This window comes from Dendropsophus ebraccatus, chromosome 11 (assembly GCF_027789765.1).
Source record: "Dendropsophus ebraccatus isolate aDenEbr1 chromosome 11, aDenEbr1.pat, whole genome shotgun sequence".
NCBI lineage: Eukaryota > Metazoa > Chordata > Amphibia > Anura > Hylidae > Dendropsophus > Dendropsophus ebraccatus.
Window position 1 is genome coordinate 11,621,644 of NC_091464.1, and position 22,600 is coordinate 11,644,243.

The following is a 22,600-nucleotide window of genomic DNA, read 5'->3' on the forward strand; positions in this document are numbered from 1 at the left end:
AAGGATCAGCTGATGAAATGATCCAGACATTAAACCATCGGGCGCGCATTGCTACATAAAATATCAAAGTATTTACTCACTTTACCACGTTCCCCGGTGTCCTCGGGCCTTCCCCGCTCTCTGCTGCTCTGCTTTCTGTTCCTGTCTCTGCCAGTGACTGGCTGAGCCGCGGCCTGTCAGTGTAGAGACTGGAACAGACGGCAGAGCAGCAGTACCCCCAACAGGCCATGATTCGGGGTCTACCAGATGCACTGACTTAGGATATTATCTGAGAAATACTAAGGAAATCCTTTAAACATGACCACCTGTTGGGGGCACTTCAGAGACTTGCTCATATTTTACTACACTAGGACTAAGGGTCCTACTAGACGGGCTGATCAATAATGTAAACCAGCACCAAGCCTATTACACAACTCAATGATTGTTTAGCAAGGGCTGCACGGACATCGTTAGCAATGTCCATGCAGCCCTTCCCCTAAACTCTGCATACATCACCTGTCCACGCTCCCGGTCTTCTCCTGCCCTCTGCTTACTTCCCGCAGCTGCAGAGTTGTCTCTGAGCTGCCAGGCCGCTCAGCCAATTGCTGGCTGGGTCTGCCGTGTCCAGTGATTGGCTGAGCGTCCATGTCAGCTTAGAGACTGCGGGAAGTAAGCAGAGGGCAGGAGAAGACCGGGAGCATGGACAGGTGATGTATGGACAGTTTATTCCATTATAAGCTGTCGGCCACTACACTTAGTGTACATCACCCACTCATCATCGCCATTACACGTAGTGATGCGCGGTTGGCGGTTAATGATTTTGGTGTCAGACCTATTTGACGCTATCATCATCATCTGATCGCTCTCTCTATTACACAGAGCGATGATCTGCTGAAGTGGGCCCTAATTCATCTCTATGTATGTTTGTGTGTAAAACATCTGCATCCACTTTGTCGGTGTAAACCAACCATCGCAGCTCCAGGGTGACGGGTGGGGACACATCAATACACACACCTCAGAATTCATTTTTGTTTTAGACTTGCTGCTTCCAAATAAACACAACACACAAGCGATTCACAGCACACAAGTAATAGGTTTTAAAGTTTCTTTTAATTTTGGTTTAATTTGCTGAAAATATCCGGACCAAAATAAAGAAAACAGAATAAATGGCGTCTCCGACAGCCTCCCCCCCCCTTATCATGCACCTGTTCACAGCATCTTTTCCGTGTAGGGCCCCTTTAATATTACATAGGAGAGATCCTTTCCTCCATACCTTTTTACATAGGACGACAGACTAAAATGACCCAAAAAGGGGAAGCTCTAAAATTGAGCAAACTTCGAGCACGCTCAGGTTTATCTGAACTTGATTGTGCGGCATTTGGTTATTGGTGGCGGCTGAAGTTGGATGCCGTCCTAGGGAGTCCGGGAAAACATGGATACAAGGATAGGCCCAATCCATGTTTTACCCGACTCCCTGGGGATGCATTCAACTTCAGCCGACACCAATAATCAAATGCCACATGATCAAGTGCGGATAAACCCAAACGTGCTCAACTCCGCTGTGCTCCCATCCCCTTTTTGTCTAAAAAGATGCAAAGGAAAATGCTATCTCCTGTACATGTGATGTGGACCCATTATTCATCTCCACTAACAAAAAGAGAGATCGCTCAGCAATCCACTCTTCTAAATATACGAGAACGCTGTTCCTCCGATTCCACACTGCTGCAGGGGCATTTATTGCCGGGTGAAGGTTAATGGATGCCCTCGAGGAACCCAACTCGAAACATATTTCTTGGTTTTGTTGTAAGACTTAGATTAAAAAAAAAAAAGTTAAAATTTGGCAGGAAAAAAAAACAAACAAAACTCATCAAATCGCAAGCAATACAAAAAAAAAAAATTATAAATATAATAATGTTAAGTTACAAAAGAAAAAAAAACAACAACAGTGAAACACGTCGGGTTGAGTTTTTTTGCTCCTGGCGTGTTTACAGTTTCAGCAGTAATTTGTTTCGGTTTATTATATTTCTTTTTTCTATCCCTTAAAAAATCCACATCAAGTGGCGAGGTGATGTGGGCGTGTACGGCCACACCTATAAACACACGCACACTCATGTTTACACGTACAAAAATGTTTGAGCCTGACTAAAGACTGTGCAAATTAAGTCACTTTCTACAGAACACCTCCAGCAGAAATTCATGGACCGGTTATAGTCTCCAACCTTTCAGGTTTTTAGTGCTATCAAGTTTATTTTTACCCGTGTGTAAAAAAAAAAAAAAAAAAAATCTTAGACTGGGATAGTACATAGCAACTGCAGTATTTTCAAGTAGAAAAGGAAATTTCAACTAGAGCAAATGGAAGTAAATTCAAGTCACTATCATCCACCGTGGATACATCTCCGCTATGTAGCCTACAGCAGACTATAGAGTATATACAAGGTGTGTGCCTGCACAATTAAATATCCTAGCAAATACAGCATGTTTCTTGTATTGTAAGCTCACAATAAGGCAGCAGCTTGGAGAGGGACTCTGCCTCAGAACGTTGGAGGAAGTCACCATTGTTTCCGCATAGAATTCTACCTACTCCTTCCTGCAACTCTTGACTCTCATCACATAAAGACATTCTTCAATCATGTGTTAGGCAACATTGAGAGTCTGGTGTAAGGCCTCTGTGACCTCTCTTTAGTTTCCAGTAGACTACCAGTATACCCAGTAGGTAGCTTAGCTCAGCTCTCGGCCAATGAGCACGGCAGTCCTGTAAACCTGCATTGCTTCTTCCTCTGCCACCCCTAAAGATAGACAGCTTTCCGCTACCCGTGTCCGATAGACCCCCATATCCCAAAGTCTGGGACCATCCTTTCCATTGTCCTTGTGTGTCTCTAATTTCAGAAGATCTTCAGCAGAGACGCTTGCCCTCATCGATCTATTCTTGCCTCTCGGACGCTCTCTGTATCGAGTGGTAAAGTCCAGTAACTCAAAAGACTCTGTAGACAGAATGCTCTCTTGGCTCACGGTAGATGGTACTTTGTCACAAGCGAGCGTGCCCACCGGTAATTTTTCATTCCTTAAAGAACAGTCTACGGCGTCAAAAGACAATTCGGGTGCTGCCCCGGCAGAAGAGAACTTTCCATTGCGTTTGAGGATCCCTTTCCTAACCACACTGGTAGTGGACTCTGGCTGTCCATTGGTTCCAGTACTCAAGGTTTCCATACTTGTTGGCACAGTAAACACAGGAGATGGGGGTGCATCATTCTCTCCCACCGTGTTGCCTTCGTTGTGCTCAGGAGAAGAGTAGTAGCCAGACTCTCGTTGCTGCGGCTTCTTCAGGATACCTTTTTTCGGAGTAGGGGGAACAGTAGGTGGCTTGTCATCCTGAGGTGTGATGACCTGACTCATATTTTCCCTCTTGGACCGTTTCAGCGACCGTTGGCGGGTGACCGTGGCTCCGGGGAGATGTTGGCGTAAAAACGTACGCATCTTGGAGCCATTATCCCACAAGGGACGGGAGGATTTGCGAAGCCATCCCCCAACGATTGAGAACGGGGAGTCTTTGGTTGATTCTGGCTCACTGAGCGGTTGTTGGTATCCCCAGTTCACCCACCAATGAGAGGCCACATCAGCCAGGGTGGCTCTCCTCTCAGGGTTCACCATTAGAAGCCATCGAATAAGTCCACAAGCGTCTACAAACAGAAAGACAGGTTGTTATAAATACCTGAAGAGGAACACCTGGAAGGCAAACACAACAGTATTTGTAGATCACACCAACTGCTTACAAGCTCATTGCCTGAGAACAAACAAGCTGATGTCTGGAAGACGGAACTCCAAGCAACAAAAAGAGTGGTTACTTACCGGAGGGGTGGCTGGGCTCCTTATAGGCACCACAGCTGATCTGAGTCACTAGCTTCTTGTAGTCCTGTCCATCAAAGGGCATGCAACCATGGACCAAAATGTAGAGCAGAACTCCTAGGGACCAGCTGTCAACCTGGAGAAAAAAAAAAGATGACATGTTATGGATTTACATGCAAATAAAAACTGATGTGAACATTAAAGACCAGGGATGTAACTCTACGTCAATTTTTGTGGTGCGTTCCCACTCGTACAGCTACGGGTGCAGAAGCTGCGCTCGGATCCCCGCAGTTAACCTTATAGATGCTGTGGTCAGTGCGATTGCAGCATCTATAGGGAAGAACAGAGGGAGAATTCTCCCTCTGTTTACCATCGGGAAGAGATCACACAGCCCCGATGGTAGCCATGACAACCGGAGGCCTCCAGTGTTATAGCATATGTCTCTCTCTAAGGGTACAAACCCACTTGCCGGATCTGCAGCGAGTCTCCTTGCTGCGTTTTTGCAGCGAGACTCGCTGCAGATCCCAGCCCTATACTTTCATTAGCAGAGAAACGATTTTGTCTGCAGCCCTTCCCATTAACCCCCTAGCCGCCGGACATTATACATTACCGGGTCCCCGTTCCTGCTTGCTTCGGGGCTCCCGGTGTCTTCACGGCCCGCCCGACCAATCAGTGCGCTGCGGCGGGGCAGCGAACTGATTGGCCGGGCGGAACGTGCCGGGAGCCGCCGAAGCAAGCAGGAGCGGGGACCTGGTAATGTATATCCTGCCCGCCCCCCCTGCAGCCCCGATCGCCCCCGGCCGCATGATCGCCCCCCGCACCCCCCGGCCGTACGATAGCCCCTCGCAGCCCCGATCACCCCCCGCAGCCCCGATTACCCCCAGCCCCTGGCCGCACGATCGCCCCCCAGCACCCCCCAACCGCACGATCACCCCCCACGATCGGGGCTGCGGGGGGCGATCGTACGGCCGGGGGTTGCGGGGGGCGATCATGCGGCCGGGGGGTGCAGGGGGCGATCATGCGGCCGGGGGCGATCATGCGGCCGGGGGCGATCGGGGCTGCAGGGGGGGCGGGCAGGATATACATTACCAGGTCCCCGCTCCTGCTTGCTTCGGCGGCTCCCAGCACGTTCTGCCCGGCCAATCAGTGCGCTGCCCCGCCGCAGCGCACTGATTGGCCGGGCGGGCCGTGAAGACACCGGGAGCCCCGAAGCAAGCAGGAACGGGGACCCGGTAATGTATAATGTCCGGCGGCTAGGGGGTTGATGGGGAGGGCTGCAGACAAAATCGAGTTTCTCTGCTAATGAAAGTATAGGGCTGGGATCTGCAGCGAGTCTCCCTGCAAAAACGCAGCAAGGAGACTCGCTGCAGATCCGGCAAGTGGGTTTGTACCCTAAATGTAATCTGGCAGGTACAGACGTATGTGTGATGTGGTGGGGGCCAAGCCTACTTACATTATACTTATTTTTGCTGCCCACAATGTTTACGCAAGACCTGCTATACAATGGGGTTTATAAAACCAAACTATTAGTGTTGAGCGGATCTCTCAAGCTGTTCGGGTTCGGCAACCTTCTCCGAACCCGATCACTCTGCATTTGATTCCCATGAGGCTACAGAAGTAGGATTCTGTCCCAGGGAGCCATAGGCTATAGGCTGTATCCATGTTTTCCATCGAGCCATAGGCTGTATCCATGTTTTCCAGGAAGCCATAGGCTGTATCCATGTTTTCCAGGGAGCCATAGGCTATAGGCTGTATCCATGTTTTCCAGGGAGCCATAGGCTGCATCCATGTTTTCCAGGGAGCCTGGGGCCCTGAGCTCCTGGGGGGCCCATGACCACCAAAAAAGACTTATACTTTCAGCGGTGTACTGTCTCCTGGCTATACTTCCGCCATGATTTGCAAAAATCACAGTTTTTTATGGCAATTTTGCACAAATCAGGACATCATGACATTATCTGCCCTGTACTATGAACGCCAGGCTAGTGCTGCCATAGTTACAGTGGGGTGGGGGGGCCCAGGGCCTATGGTAAAGTTAATTCGCCCCTGGCTGTATCCATGTTTTCCAGGGAGCCATAGGCTATAGGCTGTATCCATGTTTACCAGGACTCCCTAGAGCGGCTTCTAACTTCTGCAGCCGCCGGGAATCAAATGGCGAGTGTCTGGTTCGGAGAACGGTGCAGAACCCAAACAGCTTGGAAGTGATAATAGTGTATTCTGCATATCATGGACACATATATATCCTCACCTCAGGTCCTTTATACGGTCTGCCATTGACTATCTCCGGAGAGGCGTACAGCGGACTCCCGCAGTAGGTCTGGAGATAACTATCCGAGTGGTAAATGTTGGACAGGCCAAAATCTGCAATCTAAAAGAGAAACAAATTTTTATTATCCTCATCTAATCAGCCGAGGCAAAGTAATAATAAATGAGAGCGAAGAGGTTAAAGAACAGTGCTGGGCAGGAAGAACAAGGAAGAGGTGATCAGCCACACCGTGCAGGATCCTGTATGTAAATCAATGAGGAACATTCTTTCTGCTTCCCCTCCCTCCCATGTTTGCATAGATATCCTGGACTGCCGCCAACATGGAACATTCAGCCAGGTCTAGAGGATAAAGTCCACAAACGGCACAAAAACAACTTCATTTAAAAGATGCTGAAATCTGGTTAAAGGACAAGGCCATTTCTCACACCATGTGCACAATTCAGAGGGAAAACAGGTGCTGAGAAGTAGACGCTTACTTATTAATCTAATGCAAAGAAACTACAGGTATCTATATCCAGCAGGTCAGCATTGCTTCTCTAGTCCCCACTTAAAGGGTTACTCCGGCAAATTAACTGGGGGCAGAAAGAAAATTGGAAATATTAAAAAATCTCCAGTCTTCCAGTATTTAGCAGCTGCTGTATGTCCTGCAGGAAGTGGTGTATTCTTTGCAGTGTGCTCTTTGTTGCCACCTCTGTCCATGTCAGGAACTGTCCAGAACAGGCAAATGCCCATAGAAAACCTCTCCTGCTTTGAACAGTTCCTGACATGGACAGAGGTGGAAGCAGAGAGCACTGTGTCAGACTGGAAAGAATACACCACTTCCTGCAGGTCATGCAGCAGTTGGTAAGTACTGGAAGACTGGAGATTTTTAAACAGAAGTAAATTACAAATCTATGTAACTTTCTGACACCAGTTGATCTGAAAGAAACAAATTATAACCGGATTACCCCTTTAAATATAACAAACTAGTCTGATCCTCGTTCCTGCACAAACACAACTATACTCACTCCTATATAAAAGTGTCTGAAAGCTTTACAGCTGTAGCCACAAATCCCCAGAAGTGTGATAGATTATATGCACGGTCAGACTTCAGGCTACAGCCAATGACCTTGGAGCGTTATCATAGTTTCACTGGGTTGGAGAGATAAAGACTTAGCTTCAAGCTGGGAATTCCCCTCCAGCACAGCTAACAGCCAGCAATGCTTCCTCCCTGATTATTCCTTATGGGAGTAGTTATTACTCCAACAACATAATGGGTGCCATAGCTCAGCGCAACGACTAGACTGTCAAAGCAAGAGCAGTATGACAGGCGCTCTCAATGTGCGAGTGCTAGACACCTCCGTGAGTGATGGTAGATGGTGTTTTAATACGCTGTATAGCAAAAAACTGTGCTGTCTCACTTAGTATTGAACAGACTATATAAACAGCGCTTTGTTTTTAGTCTTTTTTCCGCCCAGCTGTCAATCAAATCTGACTCTTTTACTTTAATATAGTTTATAAAGCGAAAAAGTGCTGAACTCCGGCAAAAAACCCCCAAAAACACTCTCAAATCAACTGGTGTTAGAAGGTTATATAGATTTGTAATTTACTTCTATTTAAAAATCTCCAGTCTTCCAGTACTTATCAGCTGCTGTATGTCCTGCAGGAAGTGGTGTATTCTTTCCACTCTTACACAGTGCTCTCTGCTGCCACCTCTGTCCATGTCAGGAACTGCCCAGAGCAGGAGAGCTTTTCTGTTTCAATTTTTTTAATTCAATTTTTCATATAATAAATGCAGGAGAGGTTTTCTATGGGGATTGGCTACTGCTCTGGACAGTTCCTGACATAGACAGAGGTGGCAGCAGAGAGCGCTGTGTCAGACTGGAAAGAATACACCACTTCCTGCAGGACATACAGCAGCTGATAATACTGGAAGACTGGAGATTTTTTAAAGAGAAATAAATTACAAATTTATATAACTTTCTGACACCAGTTGATTTGAGAGTGTTTTTTTTTTTGTTTTGTTTTTTTTTGCTGGAGTTCAGCACTTTTTCGCTTTATAAACTATATTAAAGTAAAAGAGTCAGATTTGATTGACAGCTGGGAAACGAGAAAAAGCTGGGGGGAAAAAGACTAAAAACAAAGCGCTGTGTATATAGTCTGTTCAGTACTAAGTGAGACAGCACAGTTTTTTGCTATACAGCGTATTAAAACACCATCTACCATCACTCACAGAGGTGTCTAGCACTCGCACATTGAGAGCGCCTGTCATACTGCTCTTGCTTTGACAGTCTAGTCGTTGCGCTGAGCTATGGCACCCATTATTACTATTACTATTATTATTATTATTACTACAATAGCTTTCTGACACCAGTTGATTTGAATGACATTTCTTGCAGGGACTCCCCTTTAGGGTAGCTTCACATGTATCGGATCCACAACGGATTTCTCGCTGCAAGTTTGCAGCGAAATCCACTGCGTATCCGGTACTTATCTTCAGTGAGGACATGTGGCAGTCAGTACCAGTGCACAGTTTCTGCAGCCCCTCATTCTATACATTGCAGGGTCCCAGCAATTGGATCCCTAAAGTTTTCTACCTAAGGTGACAGTGCTGCGGTCGGTTACAGAGAAGCTTCGGCCATTACTTACCTTCACGTTTCTGTTTTCATCCAAGAGAATGTTTTCTAGCTTGAGATCGCGATGTACAACCCCATTCTGAAAGAGACCTGGAGATTAGCAAATCTGTGATGGAGGAAGAAGGAAGGAACACAGCGCGTTCATGTCTGACCCAACCTACCGCATGACAGTACTGAACCGCCGATACTATCTGCCGGAAGAAGCGCCTGGCCTCAGGTTCACTGAGCCGCTGCCGCTCGCTGATGTAATCGTACAGGTCGCCGTGGCTGGCGTATTCCATCACAATCACTATCTTGCTGCTGTTCTCAAACACTGAAACAGAGGAGGTAAAGATGTATTCAGAAGAAAGAACGGGAAAAACGAGAGGCCCCAATACAGTACTGTCCTATACAGCCTGAAAACAACTGCAAGGTATCAGCCCAGCAACCTGACACATGCTATGTATGTATGCGTATATATGTGTGTGTATGCGTATATATATATATATATATATATATATGTGTGTGTATGCGTATTATTTATTTATATATACTACTTATTTTATTTTATTATATATATATATATATATATATATATATATATATATATATATATATATACACACACAAACACACACATATATATATATAATATTTTAGTATTAATATTTTTGTTTATTATTATTAGTAACAACAGCAGCAGCGGCAACCGGTTCCATATTGGAAATAACAGTTTATAACCTATATAATGCTTCATGCTGAGGATCATTGCCTCATGTGTCTCATAAGTCTCAGTGCAAAATTTAATCTAAGACCAGCTGGAAACAATATTAAATAAAGTTTTTTACATTATGCTGAGTTGGTGAGTGCCACAAATTCTTTACATGCAGTACTGCAATATTAAAAGGAGTTGTCCAGAATTAGAAAAAAAAAAAAAACGACACATAAAAGCTACAGTTTCGCTTCCTTTCTGCGGTTTGTGCGCACCAGAGTGTTGTTGTTTTTCCCTTTTTCTCTAAATAAAGAGTTTTAAAAAACAAACAAAAAACAAAACACAGCAACTTTCTTGCAGAAACAGCGTCCCCCCTGTTCTCAGGTTGTGTGTGGTAGTGCAATTCAGCTCCATATCTGGTACCATAGATGAGACAGATCTTTAATGGGCATTCAGTCCATTTGACTGATAAATGTGCCATTCTGGAATACCCCTTTAAGTCTCTTTTCTTACTGGTATTACATCTATGGTCACCTGTAATCGGGTTTATACTATAGATCTCCACCAATAGCTGTTATGATCTCTCTGACTCTTGTGGTGTTTTAGGATTAGCTGTGAGGCCAGGACACTGCATACAGTAGCACATAGGCCGCACCGGATGAGGCCGGATTACAAACAATGCAGCAGGGTGGAGCAGATACACGTGTGCTGCTGCTGCTGCTGCTTCTGCCGCCATAAAGAACCTAAATTTCAGGGTGTGAGATCTCCAGATTTCCCAATAACACGTTAGGGGTGAGCGCTGAGTGAACAGAGGATCTGCTGGCGGCCATGGGTGTGCGGTCACATGGATTTATTTATAATGCGACATAACGTCGTCATTACAGACACCTAGACACACAGCAAAGGGCGACACTTACACTATAACCGGAAAGCAAACCAGCTGTCTATCTGCTGCATCGTGTGACATGTGTGACGGCTGCCAACATAGAAGATGGCAAAAAACTAAATGGAATAGATTTTACTCTGCAAATCTAAGGCTCTGTTCACACCTGCGCAGCTAAGTTCCATTTACCTACATAGGCCCAAATATATGACATCAATAGGTCCTTACAGAACCCAGAAACGATGATGGGCTCCATTGAGTATAAGACAGACTGCTCACAAGGAATCCAACTCTAACCAACTGCTTAGGAGAGCAACCATGATAAAAGTACATAAGGAAAGGTTATACATGCAGTGCCCGAATACATGTTCCATTGTGGCTAGAACAAAAAAATGTGTGCTTTATTTAACCTGTTCCCGCATTTGGACGTCACTTTACTTCCACTTTTGCAGTGAGTTCACGCAAACGGATGTACAACAACATCCATGGATGTCACGGGTACAGAAGGCGTGCAACTGCCGGGATCCGAGCGCTGCTCGTATCCTGGCAGTTAACCCTATAGATGCAGAGTTCAGTGCGATCGCAGCATCTACAGGGAAGAACAGAGGGAGAATTCTCCCTCTGTTTACCATCGGGGCTGTGCTAAGCGATTGCAGAGTCCTGATGGTAACTATGACAACTGGAGGCCTCCAGTATCATAGCTACAAAAGCAGAGGCAGTCTGATCGGCTAGGCTTATGACAGGAAACAATACAGATGTACAATGTATTATGCCTGTCATCAGCCACTCAGATAGTGAAGTCCCCAAGGTGGGACAGTAAAATAAGGTATAAATGTAAAAAAAAAAAAGTAAGAAATATATAGATCAGGGGTAGGAAACCTTGGCTCTCCAGCTGTTGCAAAACTACAACTCCCATCATGCCTGGTATAAAGCTTTAGCTTTGGCTGTCCAGACACAATGGGAGTTGTAGTTTTGCAACAGCTAGAGGGCCGAAGGTTCCCTACCCCTGATATAAAGGTTTGTCTGATGCACATGTGCACTACCACCCCCCCTACACACACATACATACATACAGAGGCCGGTGCCAGCATCTATAGGCTCCTTACAAACAGAGTCACCTGTCGGAGCCCTCAGGGCACGTTCACACATACTTAACCTGCTGCAGATTTCTGTGATTTTTTATTTTTTTTAACAATGCTGAAATCCGCATCCGATTAGCTAGGTGCGAACATATCCTTCAGAGAAAGGTGTCTGACAATGACCCAGGACCCTGTAGAGTGAAGCAGCAGCCTCCTGTGTACTCCTCCAGGTGGCTGGCCTGCTTCTTATCTTTACAGCCCTGCTATCTTCCCGGGGTGATAAGCAGCTGTCCTCTCTGCTGTCTGCGCTCTGAACTTTCGCTCTGGATTGGTTTCACTGTGCTCAAGTTCATCGAAGTCACATGACTGTGAAGCGCTATATATAATTCAGAAGACCACCACAATTATCACAGGCCTCAGAGGGTTAACCCAGTGTTATGGTGGTAATGCCACTTACAGTATAACAAGTTATTATCACTTTCGTGAACAGTACCCAGCAGTGAAGCAATACAGAAAAGTCCCATTTACTAGGCTAGTCATCAGCCCCTATGAGTAATGGTGTCTCGTAGAGTCAAACAGCGCTGGGCGGAGAGGATGCTGCACCTGCACAGGCCTGCCGGCTACCCCGCAGCTAGTCTGCCTGTGCCAGCATGCCGCCCTCCAGGCTGCAACCTGTGTGGGTGGGTGGGGAAGACTGTTACCAGTGAAGTTTTATAAATACGAGACATATGAGCTCCTTACTGAGTCATTGTGTTATTTATGGGGTTATTAGCAGTGATTATACACAGTGTTTATATTACCCCAGAGCGGTCACAGGGCCAACAATCCAACGCTATGGGGGGTACTCCTCTTACCTTCATAAATAGAGATGATATGAGGATGACACAGGGAACTCATGATCTCCGTCTCCCTTCGGATGTGCAGCATATCCTGCTCGTCTTTTATACGGTCTTTGCGGATTGACTTAATAGCCACCTGCGAACAACGCAAAAAGAGAGATTTAAGATAAAGTAGCAGATAGATATATATATATATATATATACACACACATATATATATACATACACACACCTATATCTATATCACACACACCTGTCCGTCCTGTGTCCGTACTACTGGTGCAAGCCCCCTGAATACATTTCCAATGACCTGAGCTGACAGCTGCTGGTCAGGGTCATCTGAGCTGTGGTCAGGTATGTAACATGCGAGTGTAAAACCCGCCTTACAGACTCTGCTTTTGGCCTATGTCTGGTTAGTATATATCTATATGACACACACCTGTCCATTCTGTGTCTGTATTACTGGCATAAGTCCTCTGACAGCTGCCGGTCGGGGTCATCATAGCCATGGAGAATATATAATGTTTATTTTTTGCAGTTTATTATTCCAAACAGGGACATCCAGTACCCATGTATAATATAATATATACTGGATGTATAAGGGAAAGTCTCCTGACACCTCCAGTACAACAAAGTGTGAAAAGGCCTCAGGTCCTTGTTAGACCAGCATGGTGGTTACAGTATAAACAGAAACCACAACACAATGGCGGATCTGCTGAATGACGGACACCACTGACACCTCGTAGACTGTGAAGACAAACAATAGGGGCTGTCCTGTTCCGTTGAGGTGTCTGTAATTTTTATGGGAGATATAACCCTGCATGAAGAGCGACGCAGACGTCCTCTCCTAGAAGATGGGACGCTGCCGGCTCTACACATTTCACATGACATGGAGCCCATTTACAAGTGATTCTCCGGCTATCAGTACAGATAGGTCACCATGTGTCTCCTTGACCTAAAAGCTATTACATAGTGTCAGATTAAGCTGCAGATGGCAGATTCACTTTAAAAGGGGAACCCTGTTTTTTGTTTTTTTTTTCCAAATCAACTGGTGTCAGAAAGTTATATAGATTTGGATTTTTTTTTTTTAAAAAGAAGTAAATTACAACTCTATATAACTTTCTGACACCAGTTGATTTGAAGAAAAAAATCCTGGGGTAACCCTTTAAGTATATTTGTTATCTATGAATGTATAACATCAATATCTTTTATACATTATCTGTGTTGCCTATGCTGAACATACCGGTCATTGATGCTGAATCTGCCATCAGATGGGTACACCTGTATATTTTTTCTATATATTTTCACTGGAGTACCCCTTTAAGTTCAGCGTTTCTTTAGACTAACTATTATCTATTATCAGGCAGGTCGGCCAGAAACTGATCTTTACAGCTCTCCATATTAAGGGTCATGCAGCTAGAAGACGAGACGGCGGCAGGCTGCCAAGCAGAGAGCTTTATCCTCCTCAGCTCATATACCCAGAGAGCAGCTCGTACACCCAGAGAGACGCCCCTATATACCCAGAGAAACGCCCCTATATACCCAGAGAGACGCCCCTATATACCCAGAGAGACACCCCTATATACCCAGAGAGACGCCCGTACACCCAGAGAGACGCCCGTACACCCAGAGAGACGCCCCTATATACCCAGAGAGCAGCCCGTACACCCAGAGAGACGCCCGCACACCCAGAGAGACACCCTATATACCCAGAGAGACACCCTATATACCCAGAGAGCAGCCCCTATATACCCAGAGAGCAGCCCCTATATACCCAGAGAGACACCCTATATACCCAGAGAGACGCCCCTATATACCCAGAGAGACGCCCCTATATACCCAGAGAGACGCCCCTATATACCCAGAGAGACGCCCCTATATACCCAGAGAGACGCCCCTATATACCCAGAGAGACGCCCCTATATACCCAGAGAGACGCCCCTATATACCCAGAGAGACGCCCCTATATACCCAGAGAGACGCCCCTATATACCCAGAGAGACGCCCGTACACCCAGAGAGACGCCCGTACACCCAGAGAGACGCCCGTACACCCAGAGAGACGCCCGTACACCCAGAGACGCCCCTATATACCCAGAGAGACGCCCGTACACCCAGAGAGACGCCCGTACACCCAGAGAGACGCCCGTACACCCAGAGAGACGCCCGTACACCCAGAGAGACGCCCGTACACCCAGAGAGACGCCCGTACACCCAGAGAGACACTCCGTACACCCAGAGAGACACTCCGTACACCCAGAGAGACACTCCGTACACCCAGAGAGACACTCCGTACACCCAGAGAGCGGCTCATTCGGGTATGGCTGGAGAGTTACACCTTGCAGTAAGCACAACAAGCAGCATTTCTCAGATCTCACACAAGACGTCGGCTTACGGTAAATCACATTCACTTTGGGTGAGATGCTCTGCAGGAAGAACCTTATAGGCTCTACTCCTTCTTCTGTTCCTGGAATTTCCAGGCGGGAGGGGGGGGGGGGGGGTATAGCTTAGTGTATAAAGAAAAACAAGACAAAGGAAAAACAAAAGAAACTTTAACTCAATGGTAGAAGCAGGAATGCGGAAGTAAGCGCGGCAGACAGAGGATGTGTGTCACGACTGGGGGGCATTCTGACCCCGAATGTCCCTATGGGCAGGATAACTTATCACAGGGACCTGGGAGATGGGGGGGGGGGGGTGACATTTGGTGAGGAGCTGCTGCTTCTGTTGTTTCAGGTGGGTGTGCGGCAGTGGAAAATGCATTGCATCACCCCTGGGATTGTATTACCGCCTTTGTTTAGGTCATGTTGAGGGTTTATACTTATTCTGATGGCTGAGCATTGGGCATTGTGCTGGCTCTGGGTTAGATAAACAAGGATATCGGCTTTCCATGGTGCGGTGATGACCTGACACTACCCACACATAGGCACATGCCACTATGACTAGGGCACCCATCTGATAGGGTATGTTCAGCATGGGCAACACAGATAATGTATAAAGGATATAGATGGTTATACATCCACATATAACAAATACAGGTAAAGGGGTACAGAAAGTTATATAGCAGGGGTAGGGAACCTCGGCTCCTCCAGCTGTTGCAAAACAACAACTCCCATCATGCCTGGACAGGCAAAGCTAAAGCTTTGGCTGTCCAAGCATGATGGGAGTTGCAGTTTTGCAACAGCTGGAAAACCAAGGTTCCCTATTCCTGTAACACAGATTTGTAATTTACTTCTATTTAAAAATCTCCAGTCTTCCAGTACTTATCAGCTGCTGTATGTCCTGCAGGAAGTGGTGTAATCTTTCCAGTCTGACACAGCACTCTTTGCTACCACCTCTGCCCAGGTCAGGAACTGTCCAGAGCAGTAGCAAATCCCCACAGAAAACCTCTCCGACATGGACAGAGGTGGCAGCAGAGAGCACTGTGTCAGACTGGAAAAAGAATAACCACTTCCTGCAGCACATACAGCAACTGATAAGTACTGCAAGTACTGTACCTACACTGATGGGCATACATAGAGCAGCTGTCCGAGGACTCGGTGTTAGTATAAGGTACATATAGACAAGCAGAACTCTGTTACATGACCTTTATGCAGTGTAGAGTAGACAGCCCTCGTAATAAAAATAATAAACAGGAAAACAGGTAATGTAAGTGTGACAAGTCAGGTAAGTGAGCAGGGGAATGGGTGGACGGTTATTATTCTTTCTGTAGACGGTACTGATCACTCTTTAGGTATTACCATGAGTTGGCTTCCTGGTTTCCGGCCTTTATCACCCCCGGGATTATATTACAATATACACTCACTAAAACAGAAAGTTCTGTATACACTGATGACACCTTATTGATTAGAGCTAAGCAGCTGGCTGTGTTCACACTGGGTGTTTTTATCATGATTTTTATTTTTTTTTTTGATTGGTGAATTCATTTACCAACTAAAACAGAAAATGCAGGTACAAAGCCATAGTAGTAAATAAAGCCATAGTAGAAGGCAGTTTATGTTATTATACTCATATGGTGTAAAGCCTATCCTCCTGGGACCTAATGGTTTGTTTTTCATGGATGTTTGTGAGGACACGATCAGTAACCCTAGACCCCTAGAGATGTGTTTCCCATCTCTAATAAAGTAGTATAATAGTATAAAATAAATAGTCTAATATATATATATATATATATATATATATATATGTATACATAATAATAGTTAATATACTTTATATTTATAATAATATATAAAAAAAATAGTATAATGTATGATAATATATTTCCCTGAGCATAGCCTGTAGAGAGAATGATGCGGAGGAGTGGAGCACTACACAAACACTGGCTCTCTGTTGCTGTTACTGCTAAATACGGCCACATTCCCAATAACCATGTACATGGAACAAATGTTAGGAAAGCACCAGTGACTTTGTGAACTAACAACCAACTAAGGAACAAAAATACCCTTCAACCTGTGTGTGGTGTTTTATGGGGGGGGGTCTCGGCCTATGTATAGGTGTCCGGGCGTGTGAGCGGCACCTGTTGTCACAGCCCTCACCCCCTCAGCTCATCCCCTGCTGGAAAGCAAACAGTTGTAAAAAAAAAACCTCAAAGAAAAAACGGACTAACCAAACTCTGGGGCGCTATATAAATATCCCAGAAGTGCAATGTGTCATTGTGATGATAGAACGGCCACAACTGCTCCAGGGAATTTCAAGGGAACGATCATGAGACAGATAGGAGGCAAATGACAAAAGCGGCTGTGTATAGAGAGGATATCCCCAGGTGGATACGGTCTCCACTAGGATGGTGCACAGATATGGGAGAAGCCTTATTACCAGGTAGCTGACACTGGGAGATGTCTCCGGGCCATATAGGCCCCTATGTGTATATATAAGCACTACCGACATATGGAGAAGGGGTTAAGAGCGCAGAGCGTGTGACCGCAGGCCTGGAATCTGCTCTATAGAGGAGGCTGGCCCTTTATCCGCAGATTACCGGCTAGTACAAATGTTTGCAACCCTATCGGCTATTGTGGGTAACCGTGCAACAGCAAAGAGGAATGCCACCATTGCCAGGCAGAGGGGAGGCTACATGACACAGCACATCTCCCCTCCCATAGGGCTGCATTGTGCTCACAGGATTAGGGAGGTCCTGGTGGGCAATATACACTATGGGGGAGATTTATCAGACATGGTGTAAAGTGAGACTGGCTCAGTCGCCCCTAGCAACCAATCAGATTCCACCTTTCATTTTCCAAAGAGTCTGTGAGGAATGAAAGATGGAATCTGATTGGTTGCTAGGGGCAACTGGGCCAGTTTCACTTTACACCATGTTTGATAAATCTCCCCTAGATCTCTGTATTACAGGGGGGTATCAGACCCCATCCACATCTGGGCCTAACACAGTCTATATCACCTTTTATCCCCCCCGCACCTGCAGGACTACAACTCCCAGCATGTTCTGGCAGAGAACAGCCAGGGGGAAAGAACCTTGGCTCGCCAGATGTTGCAAAACTACAACTCCCATCATAACTGGACATCCATGATGGGAGTTGTAGTTTTAGAACAGCTGGAGGGCCAATGTTCCCTTCCCCCTGAGCTAGAGAGATGCCTCCTGGGATCCGAGTTTATTGTAGGAGAAAAGAAGCGGAAAACATGGAGCATAAAACCTGCAGGGAATATGGAGAATGTATGAGAGGTGTCCCAGCCGCACAAACAGTACTGTAACCCCAGCCCAAAAAGTCCTAGGGGCATGACACATGGCAGTGCCAACAAGTCCTAGGGGCACGACGCATGGCAGTGCCAACAAGTCCTAGGGGCACGACGCATGGCAGTGCCAACAAGTCCTAGGAGCTCGACGCATGGCAGTGCCAACAAGTCCTAGGAGCTCGACGCATGGCAGTGCCAACAAGTCCTAGGGGCACGACGCATGGCAGTGCCAACAAGTCCTAGGAGCTCGACGCATGGCAGTGCCAACAAGTCCTAGGAGCTCGACGCATGGCAGTGCCAACAAGTCGTAGGGGCATGATGCATGGCAGTGCCAACAAGTCGTAGGGGCATGACGCATGGCAGTGCCAACAAGTCCTAGGGGCACAATGCATGGCATAGAACATCTCAGGAACATCTATAGGTCTGCAGGAGGGAGATATCAAGAGTAGAAAAAACTGCATCCACCATTGCTCAATGTATCAGCACCCTCATAGCATGCAGCTCACTGACTGTATTATAGCAGCTGGGACCCCCTGTACCCCGGCCGCAGACGCCACCCCATGTACCCCAGCTGCGCACGCTACCCCATGTACCCCCAGCTGCAGTCAGCTGTGGAATCCCCATTAGGGTGCATTCACACATACAGGATCCACAGCAGATTTGCTGGTGCAGATTTGATGCTGTGTTCGGTTATTTAGATCAAATCTGCTGCGGATACGGTGTGTGTGAAGCTACCCTTATATGCAGTCTCTGATCTCCAGTATATACTATGTGTTCCCATAGACCCTGCTCTATAGGCCTGTGTACCCCTATATGATCAGCCGCCATAGACACAAGTAGTGTTGTGTGATACATTATATCTAGTGTAGCAGCATCTTATACAAAGCACAATCAGACCATAACACCGGACCCTCCCCGACCACCTTATATACTGTATACATAACACCGGACCCTCCCCGACCACCTTATATACTGTATACATAACATCGGACCCTCTCCGACCACCTTATATACTGTATACATAACACCGGGCCCTCCCCGACCACCTTATATACTGTATACATAACACCGGACCCTCCCCGACCACCTTATATACTGTATACATAACACCGGAGCCTCTCCGACCACCTTATATACTGTATATACATAACACCGGAGCCTCTCCGACCACCTTATATACTGTATATACATAACACCGGACCCTCTCTGACCACCTTATATACTGTATACATATCATCTGACCACCGTATATATCGCATACATATTATCTGACCACTGTATTTACTGTATACATATCATCTGACCACCGTATATACTGTATCTATATCACCTGACCACCTTATATACTGTATCCATATCATCTGACCACTGTATATACTGCATACATATCATCTGACCACTGTATATACTGTATACATATCATCTGACCACTGTATATACTGCATACATATCATCTGACCACCTTATATACTGTATACATATCATCAGACCACCGTATATACTGTATACATATCATCTGACCACTGTATATACTGCATACATATCATCTGACCACCGTATAATACTGCATACATATCATCTGACCACTGTATATACTGTATACATATCTGACCACCTTATATACAGCATACATATCATCTGACCACCGTATAATACTGCATACATATCATCTGACCACTGTATATACTGTATACATATCTGACCACCTTATATACAGCATACATATCATCTGACCACCGTATATACTTAGTATACATATCATCTGACCACCTTATATACTGCATACATATCATCTGACCACCTTATATACTGTATCCATATCATCTGACCACCGTATATACTGCATACATATTATCTGACCACTGTATATACTGTATACATATCATCTGACCACCTTATATACTGTATCCATATCATCTGACCACTGTATATACTGCATACATATCATCTGACCACCTTATATACTGTATACATATCATCTGACCACCGTATATACTGTATACATATCATCTGACCACCTTATATACTGTATACATATCATCTGACCACCTTATATACTGTATACATATCATCTGACCACTGTATATACTGCATACATATCATCTGACCACCGTATATACTGTATACATATCATCTGACCACTGTATATACTGCATACATATCATCTGACCACCGTATATACTCAGTATATAAGGTGGTCAGATGATATGTATACAGAGTATATAAGGTGGTCAGATGATATGTATACAGAGTATATACAGTGGTCAGATGATATGTTTGCAGTATATACAGTGGTCAGATGATATGTTTGCAGTATATACAGTGGTCAGATGATATGTATGCAGTATATACAGTGGTCAGATGATATGGATACAGTATATACAGTGGTCAGATGATATGTATGCAGTATATAAGGTGGTCAAATAATATGTATGCGGTATATACGGTGGTCAGATGATATGTATACAGTATACACGGTGGTCAGATGATATGTATACAGTATATACGGTGGTCAGATGATATAGATACAGTATATACGGTGGTCAGATGATATGTATGCAGTATATACAGTGGTCAGGTGATATGTATACAGAGTATATACGGTGATCAGGTGATATGTATACAGAGTATATAAGGTGGTCAGATGATATGTATACACTGTATACATATCACCTGATCACCGTATATACTCTGTATACATATCACCTGATCACCGTATATACTCTGTATACATATCACCTGATCACCGTATATACTCTGTATACATATCACCTGATCACCGTATATACTCTGTATACATATCACCTGATCACCGTATATACTCTGTATACATATCACCTGACCACTGTATATACTGCATACATATCATCTGACCACCGTATATACTGTATCTATATCATCTGACCACTGTATATACTGTATATCATCTGACCACTGTATATACTGTATACATATCATCTGACCACCGTATACACTGTATACATATCATCTGACCACCGTGTATACTGCATACATATCATCTGACCACCGTATATACTCTGTATACATATCATCTGACCACCGTATATACTCTGCATACATATAATCTGACCACCTTATATACTCTGTATACATCTGATCCCCCATAGACCCTGCTGTATAGAGGAGCCACAGACCCCAGTAATACACTGTATCCATCTGTATACAGGGCTCAGGAATTATTGATGGGGCACCTGACACCGGCCGCTCATGTTTCCCGATCATCCGGCCTCCATGTGCTGCCCAGGAAGCCTGCCAGGGGGATCGGGCACCTGCCTGCCAGGGGGATCGGGCACCTGCCTGCCAGGGGGATCGGGCATCTGCCTGCCAGGGGGATCGGGCACCTGCCTGCCAGGGGGATCGGGCACCTGCCTGCCAGGGGGATCGGGCACCTGCCTGCCAGGGGGATCGGGCACCTGCCTGCCAGGGGGATCGGGCACCTGCCTTCCAGGGGGATCGGGCACCTGCCTGCCAGGGGGATCGGGCACCTGCCTGCACGGATCGGGCACCTGCCTGCCAGGGGGATCGGGCACCTGCCTGCCAGGGGGATCGGGCACCTGCCTGCCAGGGGGATCGGGCACCTGCCTGCCAGGGGGATCGGGCACCTGCCTGCCAGGGGGATCGGGCACCTGCCTGCCAGGGGGATCGGGCACCTGCCTGCCAGGGGGATCGGGCACCTGCCTGCCAGGGGGATCGGGCACCTGCCTGCCAGGGGGATCGGGCACCTGCCTGCCAGGGGGATCGGGCACCTGCCTGCCAATGGGATCGGGCACCTGTCTGCCAGGGGGATCGGGCACCTGCCTGCCAGGGGGATCGGGCACCTGCCTGCCAATGGGATCGGGCACCTGCCTGCCAGGGGGATCGGGCACCTGCCTGCCAGGGGGATCGGGCACCTGCCTGCCAGGGGGATCGGGCACCTGCCTTCCAGGGGGATCGGGCACCTGCCTGCCAGGGGGATCGGGCACCTGCCTGCCAGGGGGATCGGGCACCTGCCTGCCAGGGGGATCGGGCACCTGCCTGCCAGGGGGATCGGGCACCTGCCTGCCAGGGGGATCGGGCACCTGCCTGCCAGGGGGATCGGGCACCTGCCTGCCAGGGGGATCGGGCACCTGCCTGCCAATGGGATCGGGCACCTGTCTGCCAGGGGGATCGGGCACCTGCCTGCCAATGGGATCGGGCACCTGTCTGCCAATGGGATCGGGCACCTGCCTGCACTGATCGGCCACCTGCCTGCCAATGGGATCGGGCACCTGTCTGCCAATGGGATCGGGCACCTGCCTGCACTGATCGGCCACCTGCCCGCGCTCTCCCTGCATTAGCCGTCTCTCACCTCCTTGCCCTGCCGGTCCCGGGCTCTCTTCACCGTGCCGTACGTGCCTTTCCCCAGGGTCTCCAGGAACTCGTAGCGGTGCTTCAGGTTGTGCTTGTGCAGATGCCGCTTCACTGCCTGTCTGCGCAGCCCGGCTTCCCTCAGCTCCATGGCGGCCACCGTGCACTCACCGTATACCGGACACTGTACCGGACTCTGTCACTGTACCGGACTATATGTCACTGTACCGGGCACCTCCGCTTCTACTAACTGTAGGTGATACACAGCGTCCTGCCGGCTCACTCCTCCGCTCCGCCCACTCATCGCTGATTGGCTGCGCTAAGCACCTACTAGTTCCCGCCCCTCCTCCTCTATTTCCTGATTGGTTGATCTT

General features: G+C 47.0%; 1 protein-coding gene across 1 annotated transcript; it reads right to left on the bottom strand.

Annotated features, from left to right (window-relative positions):
* Positions 1–1,070: 1,070 nt before the first annotated feature.
* NUAK2 (NUAK family kinase 2) lies at positions 1,071–22,480 on the bottom strand. The gene is made up of 7 exons (XM_069945710.1): positions 22,228–22,480; positions 12,208–12,328; positions 8,862–9,013; positions 8,714–8,779; positions 6,068–6,187; positions 3,826–3,958; positions 1,071–3,656 (listed from the first exon to the last, which is right to left on the bottom strand). Exons 1-7 carry the CDS (start codon positions 22,375–22,377, stop codon positions 2,698–2,700), a joined length of 1,701 nt encoding a protein of 566 aa, XP_069801811.1. The 5' UTR covers positions 22,378–22,480; the 3' UTR covers positions 1,071–2,697.
* Positions 22,481–22,600: the final 120 nt, after the last annotated feature.